This window comes from Macaca fascicularis, chromosome 19 (assembly GCF_037993035.2).
Source record: "Macaca fascicularis isolate 582-1 chromosome 19, T2T-MFA8v1.1".
NCBI lineage: Eukaryota > Metazoa > Chordata > Mammalia > Primates > Cercopithecidae > Macaca > Macaca fascicularis.
The window spans coordinates 22,131,195-22,157,247 of NC_088393.1; the positions used below are offsets into that span (position 1 = coordinate 22,131,195).

Here is a 26,053-nt window from a genome sequence, read left to right on the forward strand (position 1 = left end):
CAGGGCTCTTGCAGTAAAGTCACATAACCTGGGTACTGGGCCCAGCAGTATTTCACAGTGCCTTCTGTGAGCAGGGTTCAGGCAGGAAAGTCACATTATCTGCATGAAGGGCACAGCAATATGTCACAATCCACCCTGTGTAAAGGGCCCAGGCAGGAGAGAATAATTATATAACCTAGGTGATAAGTCCAGCAATATGTCACAATTCTCCCTGAGGACAGGGTCTATGCAGGAGAGTAAAATACCTTAGATGCTTTGACCAGGCATATGTCACAAGTCCATTTTGGGGCTTTAACCAGGCAGGAGAGTCAAATCATTCAGGTGCTAGACAAAGGTCCAGTCATGCCTGCAAGCAGGTCCAGAAATAAGGTTCAAAATTCCATACATTTTCTGGCTCCAGGTATGAAAGTCAAGACCTCTTTTAAGTTGGGTCCAAGTACGTGAGTCACAATCTTAATGGTAGACTGTATCCCTGCATGAAGACACAATTTCAAATGCAAACTGAGTCTCAATATCTGAATCACAGCCTCACAGGTGTGCTGAATCCTGGTCATTGAGTCACCATTCTACCTGTGGACCAGATCCATGTATGAGAGTCACAATTCCAACTTTTGACTACTTCCACGTGTGAGATTCACAGCCTCAACAGCTGATCGTTTCCATGTGGGAGGGTGGCAATGTTTACCGTTGGCTGAGTGTGCATAGGAGAGTCACAGTTTTACCTGTGTTCTCAAAAGTAGGCCCTGTTCATGTGTGAGGGTGACAATTCTAATGGTTCACAGGGTGTGCCTATGAGAAACACTGTATCATTTGTGTGCAGGGCCATGTGATGACACTTTATGTACCACCCAACTACTTTATACCATATGCAAGAGAGTGGTAATTTGATATTCTTTTTTTTTTGTTTTTTTTTGAGACGGAGTCTCTATCTATCACCCAGGCTGGAGTGAAGTGGTGCAATCTCGACTCACTGCAACCTCCGCCTCCTAGGTTCACTCCATTCTCCTGCCAAGTAGCTGGAACTACAGGCGCCTGCCACAACGCCCGGCTGATTTTTTGTGTTTTTGGTAGAGACGGGGTTTCACCATGTTAGCCAGGATGGTTTCGATCTCCTGACCTTGTGATCCGCCCGCCTCGGCCTCCCAAAGTGCTGGGATTACAGGCGTGAGCCACTGTACCTGGCCAATTTGATATTCTTTTTATGGAAACAGGAGACCCAGGATCCTACCTGTTTCTCTAAACCCAGCTAGAAAAGACAGTATATCTCTTATTGGCTGGTTTGACGTATTAGAGTCATCATTGCACCTATGATCTGAACAAAGAGGTATGTCACAATCCCATCTGTGGATAGGAAGTAAGCAGGAAGTAATCCCATCTGTGGATAGGAAGTAAGCAGGAAGTAATCCCATCTGTGGATAGGAAGTAATCTGTGGATAGGAAGTAAGTTTTGAGTAAGTAAGTTTTGGGTAAGTAAGTGTGTCACAGTCACCCTAGATGGCAGGGGTCAGTTATGAGAGGAGTCACATCACATAGGTGCTGGGCCAAGTGATATATCACAGTCCTCTCTGTCAAAAGGTCCTAGGAAGAAAAAAAGAGTCATATCATCTAGGTGATGGGCCTAAAGATATGTCATAATAACCCCGGTGAGCAGGGATCAGGAAGAAGAATTACGTCACCTGTGTGCTGAGCCCAGTGAGAAGTCACTCTCCCTTTTGTGGGCATGGCCCAGGCAGAAGAGGACAGTCACCTATGTCCTGAGCTCAGAGATATATCACAATCTCTCCTATGCTAAAAGCCCAGGTAAAAGAATAAAGTTACATCAAATTGTTGACAGTCCCAGAGCAGAAATAAGTCACACTGCCCCCTGTGGGCAGGATTCAGGCAAGAGCTGGACATCACCTTGGTGCTGGGCTCAGCAATACATCACAATGCCTTTCAAGGGCAGGGTCAAAGCCGAAGAAAAACATCACCTTGATGTTGAGCCCAGTGATATGTCACAATCTCCCCTACAGGCAGAACCTAAAAAGAATAGTCATATCAGCTAGGTGCTGGGCCTATGAGTCAGTCAAAATCCCCCTGGTGAACAGAGACCATGCAGGAAAAGACTTACATCACCTGAGTAATAGGTGCAGAGATATGTCACAATTCCCTCTGTAGGCAGAGCCCAGGCAAGAGAGTTACATGACCATAGTGTTGGATGCAGCAATATACCACAATGGCATATCTGGGCAGGGCACAGGCAGAAGAGTCTCAAAGCCTGGATACTGGGTTCAGTGACACATCACAAAGCCCCACTGCAGACAGCACCAAGGCAGAAAAATATAATTTCATCACCTAGCTGCTGGGTCCAGTGATATGTGACAATCACATCTCTGGGCTTGGGTCAAGCAGGAGAGTGAAATCACCCGGGTACTGGGCAGAATCTTATGCCACAATTACACCTGCAAGAAAGTCCACAGATATGATTAACAGTCTCCCAAATGTCCTGGATTTAGGTATGAAGTCAACATCTGTATGTCAGGTAAAAGTATGTGAGTCACAGTCTCAATCGTGGACTGGACCCTTGCATGGGAGACTCAATTCCTCCTGCAAACTGTGTCCCCTTGGTGGAGTCGCAGCCTCTAAAGTGTGTTTATCTTGGTCTTAAGAGTCATCAACACACCTGTGGACAGAATCCATGTGTGAGAGTCAAATATTCAACTTGTGAGTTCTTCTGGGTGTGAGGTTTAGAACCTCAACTGAGGGCTGTCATGTGGAAGGACAACAGTTTTTACTGTCATCTGCATGTGACTATGTGTGTCACAATTTCACCTGTGTGCTGGGTCTTGTTAGCACAATCTCTGTACCACTTGATGAATTTATATGATATACATTAAAGTGGCATTCCACTCTGAGACCTTTATGCTGGTATGGAGCAATGACTGTACCTGTGAAATTAAGCCCAGGTATGAGAGTCAACATCTCTCCAAGTAACTGGGTTTATATAGAACAGTTCTCCCCTGCCTATTAGCTAGGTTTAGAAATGAATAACCATCTTGGCCGGGCGCGGTGGCTCAAGCCTGTAATCCTAGCACTTTGGGAGGCCGAGATGGGTGGATCACGAGGTCAGGAGATCGAGACCATCCTGGCTAACACAGTGAAACCCTGCCTCTACTAAAAAATACAAAAAACTAGCCGGGCAAGATGGCGGGCGCCTGTAGTCCCAGCTACTCGGGAGGCTGAGGCAGGAGAATGGCGTAAACCCGGGAGGCGGAGCTTGCAGTGAGCTGAGATCCGGCCACTGCACTCCAGCCTGGGCGACAGAGAGAGACTCCGTCTCAAAAAAAAAAAAAAAAAAGAAATGAATAACCATCTCAACTGTGGCTGGATGTTTACATGTGACCATCACAATTCCAACTTTGAACTGCATCTGTGTGTGAGAGTCAGGACCTCAGAAGTGTGCTCTGTTTACTTGTGAGAGTATCAATATGTGATATTGTGATAATGCTTCTGTGGGCAGGACCCATGCAGGAAACTCACATGACCTAGACATTGCACCCAGACATGTCACAATAGCAATGTATGTACAGCCCAGGGAGGAGAGGAGCATTACAAAACATAGGCCCAGTGATACATCACAATTTCTTATTAGGCAGAGCCCAAGCAGTAGAGAAGAGTCATATCACCTAGTTGCTGGGTTTGACAACATAAAACACTACCCCCTGAGAAGAAGATTAGGCAAGAGAGTCATATCACCTAGGTGATGGGCTCAGATATGTTATAATGCCCCCAGGTGAGCAGGGCTAAGGAAGAAGAGGAAAGTCACGTAAACTAGGGCCAGGGCCAACCTATATGTCACAATCACTCCAGTGGGGAGCACCCAGGCATGAGAAGAGAATCATATCACATATGAGCTGGGCCCAGCAATATGTCACAATCTCCACTGTGAACAAGTCTGAAAATAGGAAGAGTCACATCAACTAGATGATGAACTCAGAAATATGTCAAAATGATTTCTGTCGGCAAAGACCAGGCAAAAAAAATTGCATCATGTGTGCTGGGCTTAGTGATAAGCTATTATCCCTTCTGTGGGCATGATCCAAGCAGAAGAAAAAAGCCATGTTACTTAGCTGCTGGGCCCAGAGTTATGTCACAATATCTTCTATGGAGAAAGCCTAGGCAAGAAAGAAGAGTCACATCAAATAGTTCATGAGCCCAGAGGTACATTGCAATGCCCCTTGTTAATGGTGTCCAGGCAGAAAACTCACATCAATCTGCTGTTGGGATTGGCAATATGTCACAATGCTTTTTGAGGGCAGGGCCAATGCAAAAGAAGAACATCACCTTGGTGTTGGAACCAACGATATGTCATAATCTTCCCCATGAGCAAAACCTAGAAAGAAGAGAAAAACCACATCAGCTAGTTGCTGTGGCTAGCAATCTCCTTCAATACTCCCTGTAAACAGGAACCCCTCAGGAAGAGAGTCGCATCACCTGTGTGATGGGCACAGAGATATGTCACAATACTTCCGGTAGGCAGGACCTAGGCAAGAGAGTTACATGACATGGGCGTTAGACCCACCAATATGTCACAATGGCCCATGTAGGCAAGGGACAGGCAGGAGAGTCACATAACCTGGTTATGGTTCCCCTATGTTAGCTGCAGTAATATGTCAGAGTGCTTCCTGTGGGGAGCGCCAAGGCAGGAGAATAAATTTACATCACCTAGATCCTGGGTTCAGCGATGTGTCACAATCCAATCTGCGGGCTGAGCCCAGGCAGGAGAGTCAAAAAACTCAGGTGCTGGACAGAGGCGAATGTCACAATCACAGCTGCAGGAAGGTCCATAAATGAAATTAACCATCCTGCACATGTCGAGGTTCCACGTATGAGAATTAACACCTTCTTTATGTTGCATCTATGTTCAGGAGTCACAGTCTCAACTGTGGACTTGATCTGTGCACGAGACCTTCCATCCATCCTCTAGACTGTGTCTCTTTAGTGACTCACAGTCTCTCAAGTCTCAGGGGTGCTGAATCTTGGTCTGAGAGCCACCAGCTTATCTGTACACTGGATTCAAGGATGAAAGTCAATTTTTCAATTTTTGAAACTTCTGTTGGTTTTGAGATTCAGAATCTCAACAGTGGGTTGTGTTCATGTGGAGGGATGACAATCATTACTGTCAGCTGGGTTTGCACGTGAGTGTCACAATCTCACCTGTGTGCTGAGATCTGTTAGGACATAATCTCTCCTACTTGAGGGCTTTACACTGTATGCATAAGAGTTGCTGGCCGGACGTGGTGGCTCAAGCCTGTAATCCCAGCACTTTGGGAGGCTGAGGAAGGCAGATCACCTGAGTTCGTGAGTTCAAGACTAGCCTGACCAATATGGAAAAACCCCATCTTTACTAAAAATACAAAATTAGCCGGGTGTGGTGGCACATGCCTGTAATCCCAGCTACTCGGGAGGATGAAGCAGGAGAATCACTTGAACCCAGGATGCAGAGGTTGTGGTGAGCTGAGATCGCACCATTGCACTCCAGCCTGGGCAACAAGAGCAAAACTCTATCTCAAAAAAAAAAAAAAAAAAAAAAGAGAGAGAGTTACAATCTGGTCTGAGAACTTTATGTTGGTATGGACCCATGATCATACCCTGAGCTGTGGCCCTAAGCTCAGGTATGAGAGTCAATATGTCTCCAGTTGGCTGAGTCTAGATAAGAGATTTCTTACCTGACTATGAGCTGCAGGAAGCTCATAGCCATTGAGCCATGTGTGAATATCTAGTCATTTCAACTCTGGCTGGATATTAACATATGACAATCACAATTTCAACTGCAGACCGTATCCAATTACGAGATTAAGAACCTCAGCAGTGAGCTCTGTATATGTGTGTGTGTGTGGGGGTTCCAATCCTAAGGGTTGCTGTGTTGTGCATATGAGAAACACAACCTCAACTGTGTGTCAGGCTCTGTCATGACACTCTCTGTACCACCCAAGAGTTTTGCACAATATGCAAGCGAATGCCAATTCTGCATGGTCTTTACAAAAAGAAGACCCAGAAACTCATCTGTTTGCCAAAGCCTTGCAAAGAGACACAGACTCTCTGCTACTGGCTGGTTAAAAGGAGACACTTATATCACTTGGATGCAAGGCCCAGTGATATGTCACAATGCCCCCAGTGGGCAGCACCAAGGCAGGAGTATGGAGTCACATCACCTATTTGCTGGGTTCAGCAATATGTCACAATTGCAACTATGAACTGGGCCCAGGGAGGATAGTCAAATTAAATTACTCAAGTACTGAGCAGAGGCATGTGTCACAATCACACCTGGATGGTTTAGAAATTAGATTAACAATTTCACACGTCCCAGTTCTAAATTTGAGAGTCAACAGCTCCTGTATGTTGGGTCTAAGTACAAGAGTCACAATCTCAATGGTGCACTTGATTTGTTTGTGAGAGTCTCAATTTCTTGTGCAGACTGTGAATGCTCACTGGAGCCACAGACTCACAGGTGTGTTGGATAGAGGTCTGGGCGTCACCAACTCACCTTTGAACCAAATCCACATATGAGTCAGTTTTACAACTTTTGACTGTTTTCACAAGGAAAACTTGGGACCTCAACAGTGGGCTGTGTTCACATGGAAAGGTGACAAGTTTTGCTATTGGCTGGGTATGCATGTGAGCCTCACAGTCTTACCTGTGTGCTGGGCTCTGCTAAGACTCTCAGTACCACCCAAGAGCTTTCTACACTATTAATGAGAGTTGCAAACCACTCTGTGACCTTCATGATGGTATGGACCCATGATTGTACCTGTGGTTCTAAGCCCAGGTATGAGAGTCAACATCTCTATAACTGGCTGGTTCCAAATAAAAGAGTTCTCACCTGTTGAGGAGCTAGGTTAGAAATGAGTCACCATCTCAAGTTCAGCTGGACGTTCAACTATGACAATCACAATTTCAACTGTAGACTGCATCCACGTGTGAGATTCAAGACCTTACCAATAGGCTCCGTCCATGTGTCAGGTGACAATCCTAATAGATGATGCGGTGTGTATACAAGAAATGCAATGTCACCTGTGTGCTGGGCCCTGCCATGACACTCTCTGTACCACCAAGGGTTTATATGATATACGAGAGTGGTAGTCCACTATGACCTTCATACAAGGAGGAGACCCAGAATCTTATGTATTTCCCTAAGCCTAGCTTTGAAAGACAGTATGTCCCCTATTTGTTGATTTGAGGTATGAGAGTTATCTCACCTATGAGCTAAAAATATATATATATTTTACAATCCCACCTGTGCATAGAGTATGTGAGCAAGAGAGTCACATCATTTTGGTGCTGGGCCAGAGATACGTCACAATCTTTTCTCACGGCAGAAACTAGAAAGAAGAGTCATGTCACCTGGGTGCTTGGCCAGAGATACGTTACATTCCTGTTCTGAAACGGGGGCACAGGCAGCAGAGTCACAGCACGTGGGTGCTGTGCCCAGTGATATGTCACAAGACTCCCTGTGAACAGGACCCAGGAAAAGAAAACACATCACCCTTGTTGCGGAGTCAAATGTTATGTCACAATCTTTCCTGTTGGCAGGATGCAGGCAGCAGAGGAGAGTCACATCTCCTAGGTGATGAATACAGAGATATGTCATGAGGCTCTTGAGAATGGTAGGGCTAACACCCTGTTTACAGGGCATAGACAGGTGCCTCCCATCTTCTAGGTGTTTGGTCTAGTCATATGTCACAGTACTCAAAATACGTGGGGCCTACGTGAAATACAAGAGTCACATTACCTAGGTGCTAGGTCCAGGGATATGTCAGCATCCCACATTTTGGCAGGGGCCTGACAGAGAAGAAGGACACATCACCTAAACCATAAATGTAAAAATATATAATAGCCAGGCACAGTGGCTTATGCCCGTAATTCCAGCACTTTGGGAGGGTGAGGTGGGCGGATCACTTGAGGCCAGGAGCTCAAGACCAGCCTGGCTTACATGGCAAAACCGCATCTCTACTAAAAATACAAAAAATTTAGCTGAGTATGGTGGTACACGACTGTAATCCCAGGTATTCCGGAGGCTGAGGCACGAGAATCACGTGAATCCAGGAGGCCTAATGATTACGTTCAAGGCCAAATAGCAAAATGTGTTTGCTTTTAATCTATTTTCTCTATATATAAACATTGCAAGTCAAGAGTATGTACAGATATGAAGACTTAGAGTTTTCTTCTCCTCCAGACCTATCATCCTTTGTTCCCTTTCTGATCTCTGGAAGGAAGGTGGGCTACTTGTGGTTAATTTATTCCTGCTGCCCTCTGCTCTTTCTACGGCCACTATCTTTTCCAACTTCGAAACTGAAGAGAGATGTTGTTAGGAAGAGGCCCTTCCTTCACACTGGCAGAATAAATTTGTTCAGGCCCTTCACCTGCATAACATCAGAGGCACACTTCATGTGTGGCTCCTGAGTGTCTGGAATGTGACTCGGTCTACACTGTGATGTGCTGGAAAGGCAAAAAACAGACTTAGTAGCCCATGTGCGGTGGCTCACGCCTGTAATCCCAGCACTTTGGGAGGCCGAAATGGGTGGATCAACTGAGGTAGGGAGTTCCAGACCAGTCTGACCAACATGGAGAAACCCCGTTTCTACTAAAAATACAAAAATTAGCTGGGCATGGTGGCAGATGCCTGTAATCCCAGCTACTCAGGAGGCTGAGGCAGGATAATTGCTTGAATCCAGGAGGCGGAGAACCAAGTTCGTGCCATTGCACGCCAGCCTGGGCAACAAAAGCGAAACTCCATCTCAAAAAAATTTCCCCCCCAAAAAATTCCAGACTTGGTTCCAATGATATAGTTCCATCTATATACATGCTATATTAATAATTACACATTGCTCATATAGTAATATTTTGGATATGTTGGGTTACAGTCAGTTTGACCTGTTTCTTCTTTCTTTTTAAAGTTTGGCTACTAGAAAATTTAAAATTCACATTTGGCTCACATTCTATTTTAGAAGATTGCCTCTTTTTTGTTTTGACGGAGTTTAGTTTTGCTCTTGTTGCCCGGGCTGGAGTTCAAAGGGATCTCGGCTGAATGCAACTTCCGCCTCCTGGGTTCACCTATCTCAGCCTCGCAAGTAGCTGGGATCACAGGCACCCGCCACCACACCGGGCTAATTTTTGTATTTTTAGTAGAGGCAGAGTTTCATCATATTGGTCAGGCTGGTCTCGAACTCCTGATCTCAGGTGATCTGCCAGCCTCGGCCTCCCAAAGGGGTGGGATTACAAGTGTCAGCCACTGCACCCGGCCATGATTACCTCCTTCTTAAAATCTCAGGCTGCCTGATCAAAAAACCAGAAGCCAGGAAGGTCAGGAAAGCTGAAATTTTAAAATAATTGTTATTTTTTTTTTTTTCGTGAATAACCATATAGCGTATTTTTTTCTTTATTTTTTTGAGACAGTCTTACTCTGTCGCCCAGACTGGAGTGCAGTGGTGCGATCTCGACTCACTGCAACCTCTGCCTCCCGGGTTCAAGCGATTCTCCTGCCTCAGCCTCCCGAGTAGCTGGGACTACAGGCGTGAGTCACCGCGCTCCGTCATATAATGTATTATGTATAAACGCATATGACCTTACACACAAGGTTAAATTCAAATACCCCTGGGTCGGGCCTGGCTTATCTCAGGGAGGAAGCCCTGCCTGAAAAGGCTGCATCTTAGGCTGTCACTCTTCATTCAGTCTAGCATCAGATCACGTCTCCTGTCACTCAGGGTCTAAAGGGGCGGGGCCTTAAACGTTACCCAATCAGGGGCGCTGGGCTGGAAACCGTCCAATCAGACACGAAGCTGGAGCGGACAGGGCGGCTTCCGGGTTTGGCGGGGACTTTGTCTCTCGCTTCAGTCAGAGCTGCAGGTCTCGTCTTCCCTGGTCTGTGTCCTCTTCTCCTAGAGGCCCAGCCTCTGTGGCCCTGTGACCTGCAGGCGTTGGGAGATCCCCAGCTAAGACGCCAGGTCCCCCTGGAAGCCTAGAAATGGTGAGAGTGCCGGGTCCGACATCCCGGGAGAGGGGAAGGGGCTAGTGGGAACCGGTGGGAAGTGGCTGTGGCGGGACTCGGGCCTCTTCGCAGTCAGCTCCACAATCAGCCCGAGTTTTCCTTGGCTAGTTCGGCCTCAGTCCCCCTCAGCCATAAGATGGCGGCTGCCCTGACAGCCGGGACCCCGGGGCGTCCTCTGTTTTCCCTGCACAGTGACTGCCCTGGCCTGGAGCCGTCTCTCGGCAGCTCAGCATCTGCAGCGCCGCGTCTCCCGAGATTGTGCAGGGACCACGGGAGGGTAGACAGGGGAGAATCCTGACCCGGGGTGCGGGGTTCGTGAATGGGAAGAGCTTTGGTCTGTGGGGTTCTGAGTCTCTCTTTTCTCTTATTAAAAATGTACAGAAGTCACCGCAAAAACATTAAAGAATTTAATTAAATAGTGATTCACAAATCCGGGCGTGGTGGCTCACGCCTGTAATCCCAGCACTTTGGGAGGCCGAGGCGGGTGGATCACGATGTCAGGAGATCGAGACCATTCTGGCCAATATGGTGAAACCCCGCCCCTACTACAAACACAAAAATTAGCCGGGCGTGGTGTCACGTGCCTTTAATCCCAGCTACTCTGGAGGCTGAGGCAGGAGAATCGCTTGAACCAGGAAGTCAGGTTGCAGTGAGCCGAGATGCCACCACTGCACTCCAGCCTGGCGACAGAGTGAGACTCCGTCTCAAAAAAAAAAAAAAAAAATTTGTAGAGTACCCAGCTATGTTTGTCATTTGTCGTCCATAGCAGGGACTTGAAGAAAAAACTTTTATAAGGTGCGATAAAGAAAATCAAATACAATAATTGGTTAGGTACAGTTGCATAGTTTCTTAATTTGTGCGATCAAGGTGGGAATTTCCTTGTTATGTAAGCAGAGGTTAATTGGTAGTTTATAGTTGGCTAAGCCTCAATTTTGTTTCCCCCAATTTAGTAATTTATAAAAACACGCATTTGAGGCCAGGCGCAGTGGCTCACTCCTGTAATCCCAGCGCTTTGGGAAGCCCAGGCAGGCGGATCACCTGAGGTCGGGAGTTGGAGACCAGCCTTACCAACATGGAGAAACCCCGTCTCTACTAAAAATACAAAATTAGTCGGGCATGGTAGTGCATGCCTGTAATCCCAGCTACTCGGAAGGCTGAGGCAGGAGAATCGCTTGAACCCAGGAGGTGGATGGTGCGGTGAGCCGAGATTGCGCCATTGCACTCCAGCCTGGGCAACAATAACGAAACTCCATCTCAAAAAACAAAACAAAACATGTATTTGAGTTAAATTTCTTTAAAGTCGAAATCCAGGGACTAGAGCCACCTCAGTCTAGTTGCCTGCCACTTAATTATTTTCACAAGCCACAGGAGATTAATTTTCCGCTGATTTTTTTTTTTCCTTTTTTTTTTTTTTTTTTTGAGAAGGAGTTTCACTCTGTCGCCCAGGCTAGAGTGCAGGCGCGAGATTTCTGCTCATTGCAACCTCCGCCTCCCAGGTTCAAGCTATTCCCCTGTCTCATCCTCCCGAGTAGCTGGGATTACAGGAACCCGCCACCATGCCTGGCTAATTATTGTATTTTTAGTAGAGAGGAGGTTTCACGTGGGCTAGGCTGGTCTTGAAGTCCTAACCTCAGATGATCCGCCTGCCTTGGCCTCTCGAAGTGTGGAGATTACAGGCGTGAGCCGCGCCCGGCCTTTTCCGCAGCGTTTTTTACATGTGTCCCAAGCAGAGTCTCAAGTTTTACCGACCACCGTCCCCCCACCCCCATCATTTCTTCAGCCTAACTGTGGCTTGCAAAAATAGTAAATAATAAAATACTAAATTTTCAGTTTATTCTGACATTCCCGAATGCCAGTTTTCCCTCTCTAATTCACATTATCAATTATTCATCCTTCAATTTACATTTTTTATACCATGTTTTAATTAATCATTTTTGACAACACATTGGATGGCACTTTTAAAATATTTGTTTTCTTTTGTAAATACTTTCCATGAGAAGAAAGCAAAGTATAATTCCCTGACGCTGTAGTGTGAAAAAAAAAATTGTTCCTCTTTGCTTTTATCTTGTATAGGCACAGAGATCTTATCAGAATGTTTTTGGGTCAAAGTTTCCCTTTGGAAACTATGAAGTGAGACGTCTTCACCCACCCTGTAGTTTTGTAGTTTTGTTCTTGGTCCTGGGCTTCAGTATTTTCTGGGGATAAACCAAGATACGCACCATGGCTATATCTGCTGGAGTGTCTAGTGAATATCAGCTACTGGGTCTTTTTTTTTTCCTTATATCACAACCTGAGTTATGGAGTATAGCCTCTTAAGAAAGAAGGTGGCTGCCCCAGGGCTGAGAGGAGTCTCCTGTTGTACTTCTTTTTCAAAGACATTAAAATTGTCTTCACCCAACTCAGCTTCTATTTCTTAGAGACACATTGCTGTTAAGCCAATCAGATGCTGATAAAAAAACACAGAAATAATTTCTGCCCCCTGGATTCTCTAAGTGGGTAGAGAAATAGTGAAATAAAAAAACCAAGTGAGTAACTCTGTCATAGAAATTAAAACTTGAGCCCAGTGACTCTAAGCTAAGGCTAATATTGAGCCTGCAAAAAAAGGTTATTAAAGGCCCAGTTAATTATTTCTGGGGAGCCGCCCCTGCAGATGTCCCAGCCATGAAAAAAGCTTTTATCCTGAGAGAAGTTATGGAGCCCTGGAAAGCTGGGGATCCACAGGCAGTTAAGGTTAAAATAGAAGGGGTCTCAGACGTTCTTGCTGAAGACGAAGTTGTTATTATGAGATAGTTTCTAGACTTTGTGAAATATAAACAAAGTTAGATTTATGTTAAAAAAAAAGAAATTCCGGCCGGGCGCGGTGGCTCAAGCCTGTAATCCCAGCACTTTGGGAGGCCGAGACGGGCGGATCACGAGGTCAGGAGATCGAGACCATCCTGGCTAACACAGTGAAACCCCGTCTCTACTAAAAATACAAAAACTTAGCCGGGCGAGGTGGCAGGCGCCTGTAGTCCCAGCTAGTCGGGAGGCTGAGGCAGGAGAATGGCGTGAACCCGGGAGGCGGAGCTTGCAGTGAGCTGAGATCCAGCCACTGCACTCCAGCCTGGGTGACAGAGCGAGACTCCGTCTCAAAAAAAAAAAAAAAAAAAAAAAAATTCCAAAGGAATATTGCAACAGGAGGAAGTACTAACAATATCTTTAAGGATTGCAAAGCTTAGGCAGACAAGGACTTTCTTTCATAAGGAGGAACAAACAGATTAAAAAGAAGGTGTGAGGGAAATGGCAAATTGAGGATGAAATAACTAGAGTTTAGATCTTTTGAGATGGAGTCTCACTCTGTCGCCCAGGCTGGAGTACAATGGCATGATCTCGGCTCACTGCAACCTCCGATTCCTGCGTTCAAGTGATTCTCCTGCCTCAGCCTCCTGAATAGCTGGGATTACAGGCACCAGCCATCATGTCTGGCTAAATGTTTTGCATTTTTGTAGAGACAGGGTTGCACCATGTTGGCCAGGCTGGTCTTGAACTCCTGACCTCAGGTGATCCACCAACCTCGGCCTCCCAAAGTGCTGGGATTACAGGCATAAGCCACCGTGCCTGGGCAAATTTAGCTGATTTTTATATGAGTAAAAGAAGAAAATGTGCAGAGTTTGTGTCTGGCTATGTGATCGGTAAAAAAAGGGCACCATCTAAGTTATAATGGAAAAGGTGTTTCTTTCCATAAACTGTTTCTGGAGCACACAAAGGATGGAGAATTTTATTAATCACAGCTATTTACCTGGATTACCTATGTGCTTCATCTTTCCCCACCCATTTTTTTTTTTTTTTGTCCTATACATTTATTCCATTTTGCTTTTTCTGAGTTGTATCTTTTATAATTAACTGGTCAACATAACTATGTTGTTTTGCTTGTTCTGTTAGTGGCTCTATCAAATCATTGAACTTGAGGGAGGTTGTGGGAGTCCCCAATTTTTAAACAGTAGCTCAGGAGTGTAGATGGATTCACTGAGTTTGTTACTGACATCTGCAGTAAGGAGAATACTGTGCGACTGAGTCCTGAATCAGGGTCTGTGCTGAATGGGTGGTGTCAGAATGCAAATTTTAGACAATGAGTTGATGTTGGAGAATCTTGGTGTTCAGTAAACTCTACGGATTTGGTGCCAGAGGAAAGATACCACAGAGGCCTGGCCTGGAACGAAACTCTGGGAGGCTCTGCTTTTCTGTCACAGTGCCCATTGTTTTGTGATTCTAGGTCTCCTCCCAGGGTGAGAGAGGACTGAAAACTTAAAGGAAAGAAGCTCTGATGGCAGATTCCCTTCTTCCACAGCTGTCAGCACAAGATTTCTACCCACTCACAAACACACCCACTAGCTTTGAGGTGTCTATACCACTCCTAGGGCTGGACACCACCCTCAGGAATTTCACCACAGCATTTTTGATCCTAATTTTTTTTGGCCCACAAATGTCTACAAGTCTCCTGGCATATCCTCACCCCCAGACACTGAATCTGCAGCAGTAACCTGTTTTCTCCACCAACCTAGGGTTCTGGACCACCTGTCCATAATCTCATCGGCCTGCATGAATGCAGAAATAAATTAGAGTAGAGTCACACCTGGGCCGTGAGCTGTAGTACAAACCAGTCCTACCTCCTACATTGCACTCTCCCAAACTCATGGATTTTTTTTCCTTTTAACTTTTATTTTTTGTTCCTGAGTACACATGCAGGTTTGTTATATAGGTAAAATTGTGTCATAGGAGTTTGGTGTGCAGATTATATTGTCACTGAGATACTAAAAATTGCACCAAACAGGTATTTTTTCTGATCTTTTTTGTCCTCCCATCATGCACCATGAACTATACCTCAGTATTTATTGTTCTCTTTGTGTCTATGCATTCTTATTATTTAGCTGTTACTTATAAATGGTAACATGAATTTATTTATTATTATTGTTTTTTGAAACAGAGTCTTGCTCTGTCTCCCAGGCTAGAGTGCAGTGGCACAATCTCGGCTCACTGCAACCTCCACCTCCCTGGTTTCAAGCGATTCTCCTGCCTCAGCCTCCCAAGCAGCTAGGATTACATGCGACTGCCACCACACCCAGCTAATTTTTGTAGTTTTGTAGAGACAGGGTTTCACCATGTTGGCCAGGCTGGTCTCAAACTCCTGACCTGAGGTGATCCACCCACCTCGGCCTCCCAAAGTGCTGGGATTACTATCTCTACATTAGTTTTCTAAGAATACTGGTCTCTAGCTCCATCCATGTTGCTACAAAGGACGTGATTTTCTTTCCTTCCTTCCTTCCTTCCTTCCTTCCTTCCTTCCTTCCTTCCTTCCTTCCTTCCTTCCTTCCTTCCTTCCTTCCGTCCTCCCGTCCTCCCGTCCTCCCGTCCTCCGATTTTCTTTCCTTCCTTCCTTCCTTCCTTCCTTCCTTCCTTCCTTCCTTCCTTCCTTCCTTCCTTCCTTCCTTCCTTCCTTCCTTCCTTCCTTCCTTCCGTCCTCCCGTCCTCCCTCCCTCCCTCCCTCCCTTCCTTCCTTCCTTCCTTCCTTCCTTCCTTCCTTCCTTCCTTCCGCCACATAGTATTCTATGATGCTTGTGTACCATATTTTGTTTTTATTGAATCTTTTATTTTATTTATATTTGAAGAAAGGGTCTTACTCTTTCACCCAGGCTGAAATGGAGTGGCGTGATCTAGGCTCAATGAAGCCTCAATCTCCTGAGCTCAAGCAGTCCTCCTACCTCAGCCCCCTAGGTATCTGGGACTTCAGTCACATACCACCACACCCACTAATTTTTTCTTTTTCTATTTTTTGTAGACATGAGGTTTTGCCATGTTGCTCAGGCTGCTCTCAAACTCCTGAGCTCTGGTAATCCACCAGCTTTGACTTCCCGAAGTGTTGGATTAGAGGCATGAGCCACCATACCTGCCCATACCATATTTTCTTTATCCAGTCTACTATGGACAGGCATTTAGGTTGATTTCATGTCTTTGCTATTGTGAATAGTGCTGCAATGAACATGCATGTGCATGTGTTATGACGGAATAATTTATATTTCTTTGGGTATATACCCAATTATGAGGTTGCTGGGTCAAATGGTAATTTGTTTTTACTTATATGATACATCACTACATTGCTTTTCACAATGATTGAACTAATTCTCACTCCCACTAGCAGTGTATAAACATTCCCTTTGAAACCTTACCAGCATCTGTGATTTTTTTTGAGTTTTGAATAATAGCCATTCAGATTTGTGTGAGATAATGCCTCATTGTGGTTTTTGTTTGCATTTCTCTAATGATTAGTGATGAGCAATTTTTTATGTGCTTGTTAACCACATGTATGTCTTTTTTTGAAAAGTAATCTGTTGATATCTTTTGCTTACCTTTTCTTTTTGTTTTTTGCCGAGATGGAGTCTTGCTCTGTTGCCGGACTGCAGTGTGGTGGCACGATCTTGGCTCTCCGCATCCTCCACCTCCCTGCAATCTCCACCTCCCAGGTTCAAGCAATTCTCCTGCCTCAGCCTCCTGAGTAGCTGGGATTACAGGTGCCCACCATCACGCCCGGCTAATTTTTGTATTTTTAGTAGAGATGGAGTTTCACCATATTGGCCAGGCTGGTCTCGAACTCCTGACCTCAGCCGATCTTCCTGCCTTGGCTTCCCAAAGTGCTGGGATTATTGGCGTGAGCCACGGTGCCTGGCCTAATCAATCTTGAGTTGATTTTTACATATGGTGTGAGAGAGGGGTCTAGTTTCAATCTTCTACGTAGTGCTAGCTAGTTATTCCAGCAAAATTTATTAAATAAGGAATTTTTCTCAAATTCCTGTTGTCAGCTTTGTCAAAGATCAGATGGTTGTAAGTGTACAGAATAATTTTGGGGCTCTTTAATCTGTTGTTTTGGTTGCTGAGCCTGTTTTTGTACCAGTACCATACTGCTTTTTTTTACTGTAGCCCTGTGGTTTAATGTTTGGTAACGTAAGGCCTCCAGCTCTGTTCCTTTCGTGTAGGATTGCCTTGGCTATTTGGGCTCTTTTTTTTGTTCCATATGAATTTTTTTTTTTTCTTTTTGAGACGGAGTCTCGCTCTGTCTCCCAGGCTGGAGTACAGTGGCCGGATCTCAGCTCACTGCAAGCTCCGCCTCCCGGGTTTACGCCATTCTCCTGCCTCAGCCTCCCGAGTAGCTGGGACTACAGGCGCCCGCCTTCCGGCTAGTTTTTTGTATTTTTTTTAGTAGAGATGGGGTTTCACCGTGTTAGCCAGGATGGTCTCGATCTCCTGACCTTGTGATCCGCCCGTCTCGGCCTCCCAAAGTGCTGGGATTACAGGCTTGAGCCACTGCGCCCAGCCCTCCATATGAATTTTAAAATAGATTATTTTGGTTCTGTTAAGAATATTTTTGGTAGTTTGATAGGAATAGTATTAGATCTGTAGATTTCTTTGGGCAGTATGCCATTTTAATGATATTGGTCTTTTCTATCCGTGAGCATAAAATGATTTTCCATTTGTTTTTCATCTCTGACTTATTTAAACAATTTGTTTTGTTTTGTTTTTTTATTTTTGTCATAGAGATCTTTCACCTCTCTGGTTAGCTGTATTTCTAGATAATTATTTTTCTGTGGCAGTTGTGAATGAGATTTTTGTTTTTGATTTGGCTTTTAGCTCGGATATTGTTGATGTACATGGATGCTACTGATTTTTGTACATTTATTTTGTATCCTGAAACTTTTCTGCAGTTGTTTGTCAGTTTAAAGAGCTTTTCTGTCACAACTATCGTCTTTTCTAGATACAGAATCATATTGTCTACAAACAAAGATCGCTTGACAACTTCTCCTCCCATTTGGATGCCTTTTTTTTTTTTTTTTCTCACCTGATTGCTGTGGCCAGGACTTCCAATTCTATGCTGAATAGGAGTGGTAAGACAAGACACTCTTGTCTCGTGCCATTTTTTAAAGAGAAATGCTTCCAGCTTGTGTCCATTCAGTATGTTGGCTGTGGGTTTGTCATAGATAATTCATTATTTTGAAGTAGGTACCTTCAATGCCTAATTGGTTGAGGGCTTTAACATAAACGATGTTAAATTTTGTTGAAAGTTTGGTTTTTTTTTTTTTTTTTTTATCGAGATAATCTTGTGGTTTTTGTCTTTCATTATGTTTATGTAATAAATCACATTGATTTGTTTATGATGAACCAGTCTTACATCCCAGAGATAAAGCCTACTTGATCATAGTGGATTAGCTTTTTGACGTGCTGTTGGCTGTTGGATTTGATTATCCAATATTTTGCTGAGGATTTTTTTTTTTTTGGAAACAGAGGGCTCTGCTGCCTAGGCAGAGTGCGGTGGTGCGGTCTCGGCTCACTGCAACCTCTGCCTCCTGGGGTCAAGCGATTCTCCTGACTCAGTCTCCTGAGTAGCTGGGATTGCAGGCAACCGCCACTGCGCCCACTTAATTTTTTTTTTTAGACGGAGTCTTGCTCTGTCGTCCAGGCTGTAATGCAATGGCGATTTTTTTTTGTTTTTTTAGTAGAGACGGGGCTTCATCAATTGGCCAGGCTGGTCTTGAACTCCTGACCTTGTGATCTACCTGCCTCAGCTTCCCAAAGTGCTGGGATTACAGGTATGAACCACTGCGCCCAACCTTGCTAAGAATATTTACATCAGTGTTTATGAAGGATATTGGCCTGAAGTTTTCTTTCTTTTTTTTTGAGACAGAGTTTCATTCTTGTTGCCCAGGCTGGAGTGCAATGGTGCAATCTCGGCTCACCACAACCTCCTCCTCCAGGTTCAAGCAATTCTCCTGCCTCAGCCTTTCAAGTAGCTGGGATTACAGGCATGCGCCACCACACCCAGATAATTTTTTTTTTTTTTTTTTTTTTTGAGACGGAGTCTCGCTGTGTCGCCCAGGCTGGAGTGCAGTGGCCGGATCTCAGCTCACTGCAAGCTCTGCCTCCCGGGTTTTTACGCCATTCTCCTGCCTCAGCCTCCCGAGTAGCCGGGACTACAGGCGCCCGCCACCTCGCCCGGCTAGTTTTTTGTATTTTTTAGTAGAGACGGGGTTTCACCGTGTTAGCCAGGATGGTCTCGAACTCCTGACCTCGTGATCCGCCCGTCTCGGCCTCCCAAAGTGCTGGGATTACAGGCTTGAGCCACCGCGCCCGGCCGATAATTTTTTTTTTTTAAGGTAATTTGTATTTTTAGTAGAGATGGGGTTTCTCCATGTTGGTCAGGCTAGTTTTGAACTCCCGACCTCAGGTGATCTGCCCGCCTTGGCCTCCAAAGAGCTGAGATTACAGGTGGGAGCCACCACTCCTGGCTAGCCACTGTGCCCGGCTTACCTGAAGTTTTCTTTTTCCATTTTATCTTGCCAGGTTTTAGTATCAGAATGATTCTGTTCTAATATAATGAGTTGGGAAAGATTTCCTTCTCATTTTTTTTGGAATACTTTTAGCAGAAATGGTACCAGCTCCTCTTTGTTCATCTTACAGATTTCAGCTGCAAATTTCTCTGGTGCGCAGCATTTTTTGGATGGTAGGCTATATATTACTAATCCAATTTTGGAGCTTGTTATTGGCCTATTCAGGGCTTCATTTTCTTTTGTGTCGAGTCTTGGCAGGATATATTTGTGTTCAGTCTTGGCAGGATGTATTTGTCCAGGGATTTACTTATTACTATTAGATTTTCTTGTTTGTGTGCATAGAGATGTTCATAGTAGACTTCAATAGTTATTTGTATTTTTGTGGGGTCAGTAGTAATGTCCCTTTGTCATTTCTAATTGTGTTTATTTGGTTCTTCTTTCTTCATTAATCTAGCCAGTAGTTTATCTTATCAATTTTTTTTCAAAAATTTAACTCCTGGATTTCTTGATCTTTTGTATAGTTTTACATATCTAAGTCTCTTTCAGTTCAGAGCTGCTTTTGGTAATTTTTCACGTTCTGCTAGCTTAGAGTTGGTTTGTTCTTGCTTCTCATACTTTATTTTGTGATATTAGGTCAGTAAATTCAGATCTTTCTAACATTTTGATGTGAGTATTTAGTGTTATAAATTTCCTTCTTAACTGCCTTAGCTGTGTTGCAGTGATTCTGGTATGTTGTATCTTTTTTCTTAGTTGTTTCAAACAACAATTTGATTTCTGCCTTAATTTCATTATTTGCCCAAAAGTCATTTAAATGCAGGTTGTTTAATTTTCATATAATTGTATGTTTTCAAGTGGCTTTCTTTGTAGTTGAATTATATTTTCAACAATCTGTTGTCTCAGTGTGTGGTTGGTATAATGTAGGGATTTTTGTATTTGCTGAGCATTGTTTTATTACTAATTGTGTGGTAAATGTTAGAGTTTGTTCACATGGCGATTAGAATAATGTATATTATATTGTTTTTACTTAGAATTCTGTAGATATCTAGTAGGACTATTTGGTCAAGTGTCAAGTTTAGGTCCTGTTATCTGTGTTTATTTTCTGTCTCAAGGATCTGTCTAATAGTTTCTGTGGGGTGTTGTAGTCTCCTACTGTTGTGTCAGAATTACAGTTTCTTCATAGGTCTCTAATAACTTGCTTTATTCATGTGTACCCATGGAATTTTAATAACACATTTCTCTCTTCTGCTTTTTTCCCCATAAGCATTCTTTCAAGTGCACAAAGTGTGCCCAAGGCTACTCCTTAGATGCCTGAATCCAATGTCTACTGAAATTCAGATGTCCAAGAATTCAAGAACACATCCAGAAAACCTGGCTGTTGTAGAAAAAAAATATAAATTAGAAATGGAAAGCTTTATTCTTCTACCTTGCAATAAGCATTTAGCATCTTAAAGCATTTAGATGATGTGTACATTTATCTTTGTTATTTTGAAATACACATACATTATATTAACAGCTTAGTAAACATTTTATCATTTTTTTTTTACTCAGGGTTGTCATTACCTAGGACTTCAGATCCATTGCTTTGTTTTTGCTTTGGCAAAATTTTTTTCCTTTCATTTTTAGTCTTTTAAAGTCGACACAGATTTGTTTAGATCAAAGCTCATTTTAAAAACACACAAAAGTGGAGCACAAAAATAGGATTAAAGTTAGCAATACAGAATGATAAAGACTAAAAGATACTGAGTAGTTTTTTTTTAACAGAAAACTGATTGTCCAAGGTAATTATCTAATATTTTCAGGCTGAAGTACTCACACTGCGAAAAGAAAGCAGTTCAGTATATAAACTGAAGTTTAGTATATAAACAGTGAAGTTTTTAGTTGTACTTTGGTTTCTGTTTATTACTTCAGAACAATTAGCATAGTTATGTGTAGTGTTTGTAGACGACCTGTGTTTATATACATTAAAAAGTATTTTCAGCGAGGCACGGTGGCTCACACCTGTAATTCCAGCACTTTGGGAGGCTGAGGTGGGCAGATGACGAGGTCAGGAGCTGGAAATCAGCCTGGTCAACATGGCGAAACCCCATTTCTACTAAAAATACAAAAATTAGCCAGGTGTGGTGGCATGTGCCTGTAGTCTCAGCTACTTGGGAGACTGAGGTAGGAGAATCGCTTGAACCCGGGAAGCGGGTGTTGCGGTGAGCTGAGAACATGCCATTGTACTCCAGCCTGGGTGAAAGAGCGAGACTCCGCCTCAAAAAAAAGAAAAGTATTTTCTACAATAGTATGAATATAAGGCCACAAAATTTACTTACAATGAATCAAATAGGCATTTTAATATTGTTATTTATACTTTTGAAATATAAAGTGTTTTAACTGAATTATGATAACAGACTTTTTTTGTTTTGTTTTTTCAACGGAGTTTCACTCTTGTTGCCCAGGCTGGAGTGCAATGGCACAATCTCAGCTCACCACAACCTCTGCCTTCCAAGGAGATTCTCCTGCCTCTGCCTTTTAAGTAGCTGCCTTTCAAGGGATTACAGGCACCAGTCACCATGCCCGGTGAATTTTTGTATTTTTAGTAAAGATGGGATTCCACCATGTTGGTCAGGCTGGTCTTGAACTCCCGATCTCAGATGATCCGCCTCCTCGGCCTTCCAAAGTGCTCAGATTACAGGCATGAGCCACAGCGCCCAGGGGTTACAGACATTTAAAAAATTTTTTACATTAATCATGACTAGTACATTAAAATTATGTATACTTAGATATTTATATCTAATGTTCAAGAAATTTACTACAAAATTGTTACAGTAGATATTAGTCTGAAATGTTTATCTAATAGGGATAACTTTAGGTAAGCATAATTGTAGTGTCTTGTATTTCACTAACGTGGAATGCTGCTATTACAGGACAAACACAGGTGACATGGCCATCCAAAAACCATAATAGCTCTTCAGTTAACTATGTTGCAAGCTCAAATACGTTCTACTATATGAACAGAGAGGGATTCCAATTTTTCATCAAAAAGTGCTGGTGGAAGTTGTCAGATGTATTTCAACATAGATCCCCCATTCAATGTCTAGGAGATGAGAAAGCAGCAGAGATGAAAGAGAAACCTTATGAAATTCTGCTGAAAATATGCCCACTTTCTTTATAATGCTCGTGTTTCTCATGCTGAGAGTAGCTGTGCACTCTGGGTGCTTAGAGAGAAATTGTTTTAAGGGAATATTTTCTGGCTATTTTGATAAATCTTGTGTCTAATTTGAGTTTTTCTTAAGATGCTTTTAACTTCTTTATTTCTCTCAATATAATCTTGCTCATTTGAGAGCTGTTTTTCTCTCAAATGCTTTGGGTATCTGTTTTAGAAGCCTTATGAGTATCCCATGGTATCTTTGAATGAGGTGGGCTGTCACAGGGATGAGTCTTGGAGTGATCTCTACCCAGACTCATATTGGAGATCCAGCAGTATTTTTTCATGTCACCATTATAAATTGACACTGAGGCTGAAACACTTCTTCCATTCCCTTTATTGTGAAGGTGCAGTTCTACCCAGGAGGCTTGCAGGCTCTCCTGCAGCTCAGGCTTCCCTCTCTGATGTGGCACTGGAGTGCTTCTGTGGCAATTGGGGTTCGCATAAGATGTGAGCTGCCAGCTGTGAGCCCTGTGCTGTGGGCTGTGCCTCAGTGGCAGATGGTAGGAGTCAAGAGAGGACACTGGTGACCAGGGGAGGGCAAGCAGGAGTGCTCTAGCCCAGCCTCAGGGAGTAGAGAGCCATTGTTTTAAAATGTAAATAGCCAAAATGATAGCATCCTAATCAACCATTTTTGTAGAAGAGTGAAAGCCTACCTTCGGCAGGCACCAGGCTTCAAATGGCAAAACTGCCTCTTGTCATTAAGATGTGATAAGTTTATTTTGGCATTGAATATAACTGTGTAGCATACATGGAAGGCCTTTTCAATTACCAGGTGAAATTTAGAATGAATTATGTATGGCATGGTGTAAATTTTTCTACTTATGGACTAATTATGATGAACATCTTTCGGTCTTTGCAGTCTCTTAAGCAGATTGACTATGATGCACTTCACATTCTAGTATAATTGTGTAATAAAACAGTTTTCTTTCTCTTCTATCATTGTGTTTCTCTGGGGCTGTAGAAAGTTTTTCTTTTCTTTTCTTTTTTTTTTTTTTTTTTTTTGAGACGGAGTCTCGCTCTGTCGCCCAGGCTGGAGTGCAGTGGCCAGATCTCAGCTCACTGCAAGCTCCGCCTCCTGGGTTCACGCCATTCTCCTGGCTCAGCCTCCCGAGTAGCTGGGACTACAGGCGTCTGCCACCTCGCCCGGCTAGTTTTTTGTATTTTTTAGTAGAGACGGGGTTTCACCGTGTTAGCCAGGATGGATTTCTTTTCATTATATATTCCAAACAGTGTCTAGAATTACCAGACATGATATAAACACATAAGGTGCCAGCCAAGCTTTACTCTAGAGGGGACTTTCCCTCTCAGGCTTCCAGTCACCTCACAATTATGCTACACAGTATGTGCTGTCTCCTAAATATGCAGGCAGAATTATGTATCTGCCTACTTGGTATCTATAGGCCACTACAGTCACTTCTAGAGAAGCTAGGCCAGATTTCTATAAACTTCACAGGGCAGCAATCAACCATTTTACCTCTTTTGATGACTCTTGTATCTTCAGACCTGAAACTGATTCACAGAACATGGAGCTCAGAAACCCAATCAGAGTAATATGTGTGCAGTGAGTAGACATGTAGACATGAGAATCTCCACTTCTATCTCCTCTTGCTAAAATGTCCACAGATATGCAGGTAACACCTGCTGCTACTCCACCCATCCAGAGCCTAAATCTGCAGCTCCAAATTCTGAATCTAGGTCTTAAGATTTGGAAAACAAAAAGATTTTTATCTGAGGAATACAAGTCATTTTAGTTGTCAAACTCAGAGAGACATTAAAATGAGAGCCCAATGGGCCGGGCGCGGTGGCTCACGCCTGTAATCCCAGCACTTTGGGAGGCCAAGGCGGGCGGATCACAAGGTCAGGAGATCGAGACCACGGTGAAACCCCGTCTCTACTAAAAATACAAAAAATTAGCCGGGCGCGGTTGTGGGCGCCTGTAGTCCCAGCTACTCGGGAGGCTGAGGCAGGAGAATGGCGTGAACCCGGGAGGCGGAGCTTGCAGTGAGCCGAGATCGCGCCACTGCACTCCAGCCTGGGCGACAGAGCGAGACTCCGTCTCAAAAAAAAAAAAAAATGAGAGCCCAGGCTGGGTGTGGTGGCTAACACCTGTAATCCCAGCACTTTGGGAGGCTGAGGCAGGTGGATCACGAGGTCAGGAGTTCAAGACCAGCCTGGCCAACATGGTGAAACCCCGTCTCTACTAAAAATGCAAAAATTAGCCGAGCGTGGTGGTGGGTGCCTGTAATCCCAGCTACTTGGGAGTCTGAGGCAGAGAAATGCTTGAACCTGGGAGGCGAAGGTTGCAGTGACCTGAGATCATGCCACTGCACTCCAGCCTGGGCGACAGAGTGAGACTCTATCTCAAAACAAAACAAACAAAAAATACACACACACTTATGTCTTTTTCCCCACTTTGAGCTGTGTATTCATCTCTTGAAGCTATTCACAATTGCCACAAGTAGCTATCAATTTAACTAATAATGCGACACTGAACACTATAACTTAAGCTGTAAACCTTAATGATGTATATCCAATCCATAGTCAATGTTATTTCTGTAAATAAATAAGAAAGGTAGGTATAGTTGTGGTTATGACTCTAGATACTTTGTTGCCTTGATCTCTCACTCCCAAAATCATTTGTTATTAACAGACATTTTTGTACCATCCCACTCTCTGTCCCTCTTTTTTTTTTTTTGCCTTTACAAATCCACTTGTAACTGCTGCTAATCAAAATATAGATTCCAGGCAACTTGAATCTTTGCTCCCAGGTTACAATCCTCAAGGGTGGAACAAATAAACTGTCTACTTATATCTGTGTTGCCTTGGATTTTCCTTTTTAGGCAGACATATTACTTAGGATGTGCTAGAACAGCCTCTAGGAGAACATCTCTCTTTGATTGTACTCCATTTGCTGTAACACCCAAGAATGTAGAGCCAGTTTGATCTGACCAAGAATCTGCACATAAGAGCTGACCCCTGCCTGAGATTCACAAGACAGGGCCAGGTTTTAGATTAAGAAGGTAATGAAAACCAACAGGAGGAATTTTCTGCATTGTGAGATGTCAACATAGACATCTTAAAGTGCCCCTTTGATAGTGTGGCTCTTTGAGCTTTTCAGGTCTTGTCCAGTGACCTGCTACAGTTACATGAGAGGATCCCAGTGTACATATAATCTGATAGCAGAATCTGTAAGTAAAGATAATCATCTTAGGAGTGAGAGATCAAGGCTATAAAGTATCCACAGCCATGACCACAACTATACCTACTCGTAAAATGTGATACTGGAGTAGAACATTTTTATCCTTCCTCTTACCCAAAAGCTAGCAAATTAGGACAGGTGATCCAGGTTCTGGAGCTTTACCAGGACAGTTCCATTTTCTATTTAGAATCAGCCTACATCTCTTCTGTCTGGCTTACAATTGGGCCATCAGTGCACGGTCACTGGGAATCCTCTTGGAATCACCTAGGCGTCTTTGAGAC

The 26,053-nt window shown here is 43.8% G+C and overlaps 1 protein-coding gene across 3 annotated transcripts in view; it reads left to right on the top strand.

Moving 5' to 3' along the window:
* Positions 1-9,852: 9,852 nt before the first annotated feature.
* The window catches only part of LOC102141277 (uncharacterized), a 33,848-nt gene continuing 17,647 nt past the window's right edge, over positions 9,853-26,053 (top strand). For all 3 annotated transcript variants that reach the window (XM_005588597.5, XM_074026610.1, XM_074026611.1), the window contains exon 1: positions 9,853-10,006. In XM_005588597.5, the coding sequence (XP_005588654.5) occupies positions 10,004-10,006 (3 nt within the window). In that variant the 5' untranslated portion in view covers positions 9,853-10,003. The remainder of the gene's footprint in view (positions 10,007-26,053) is intronic.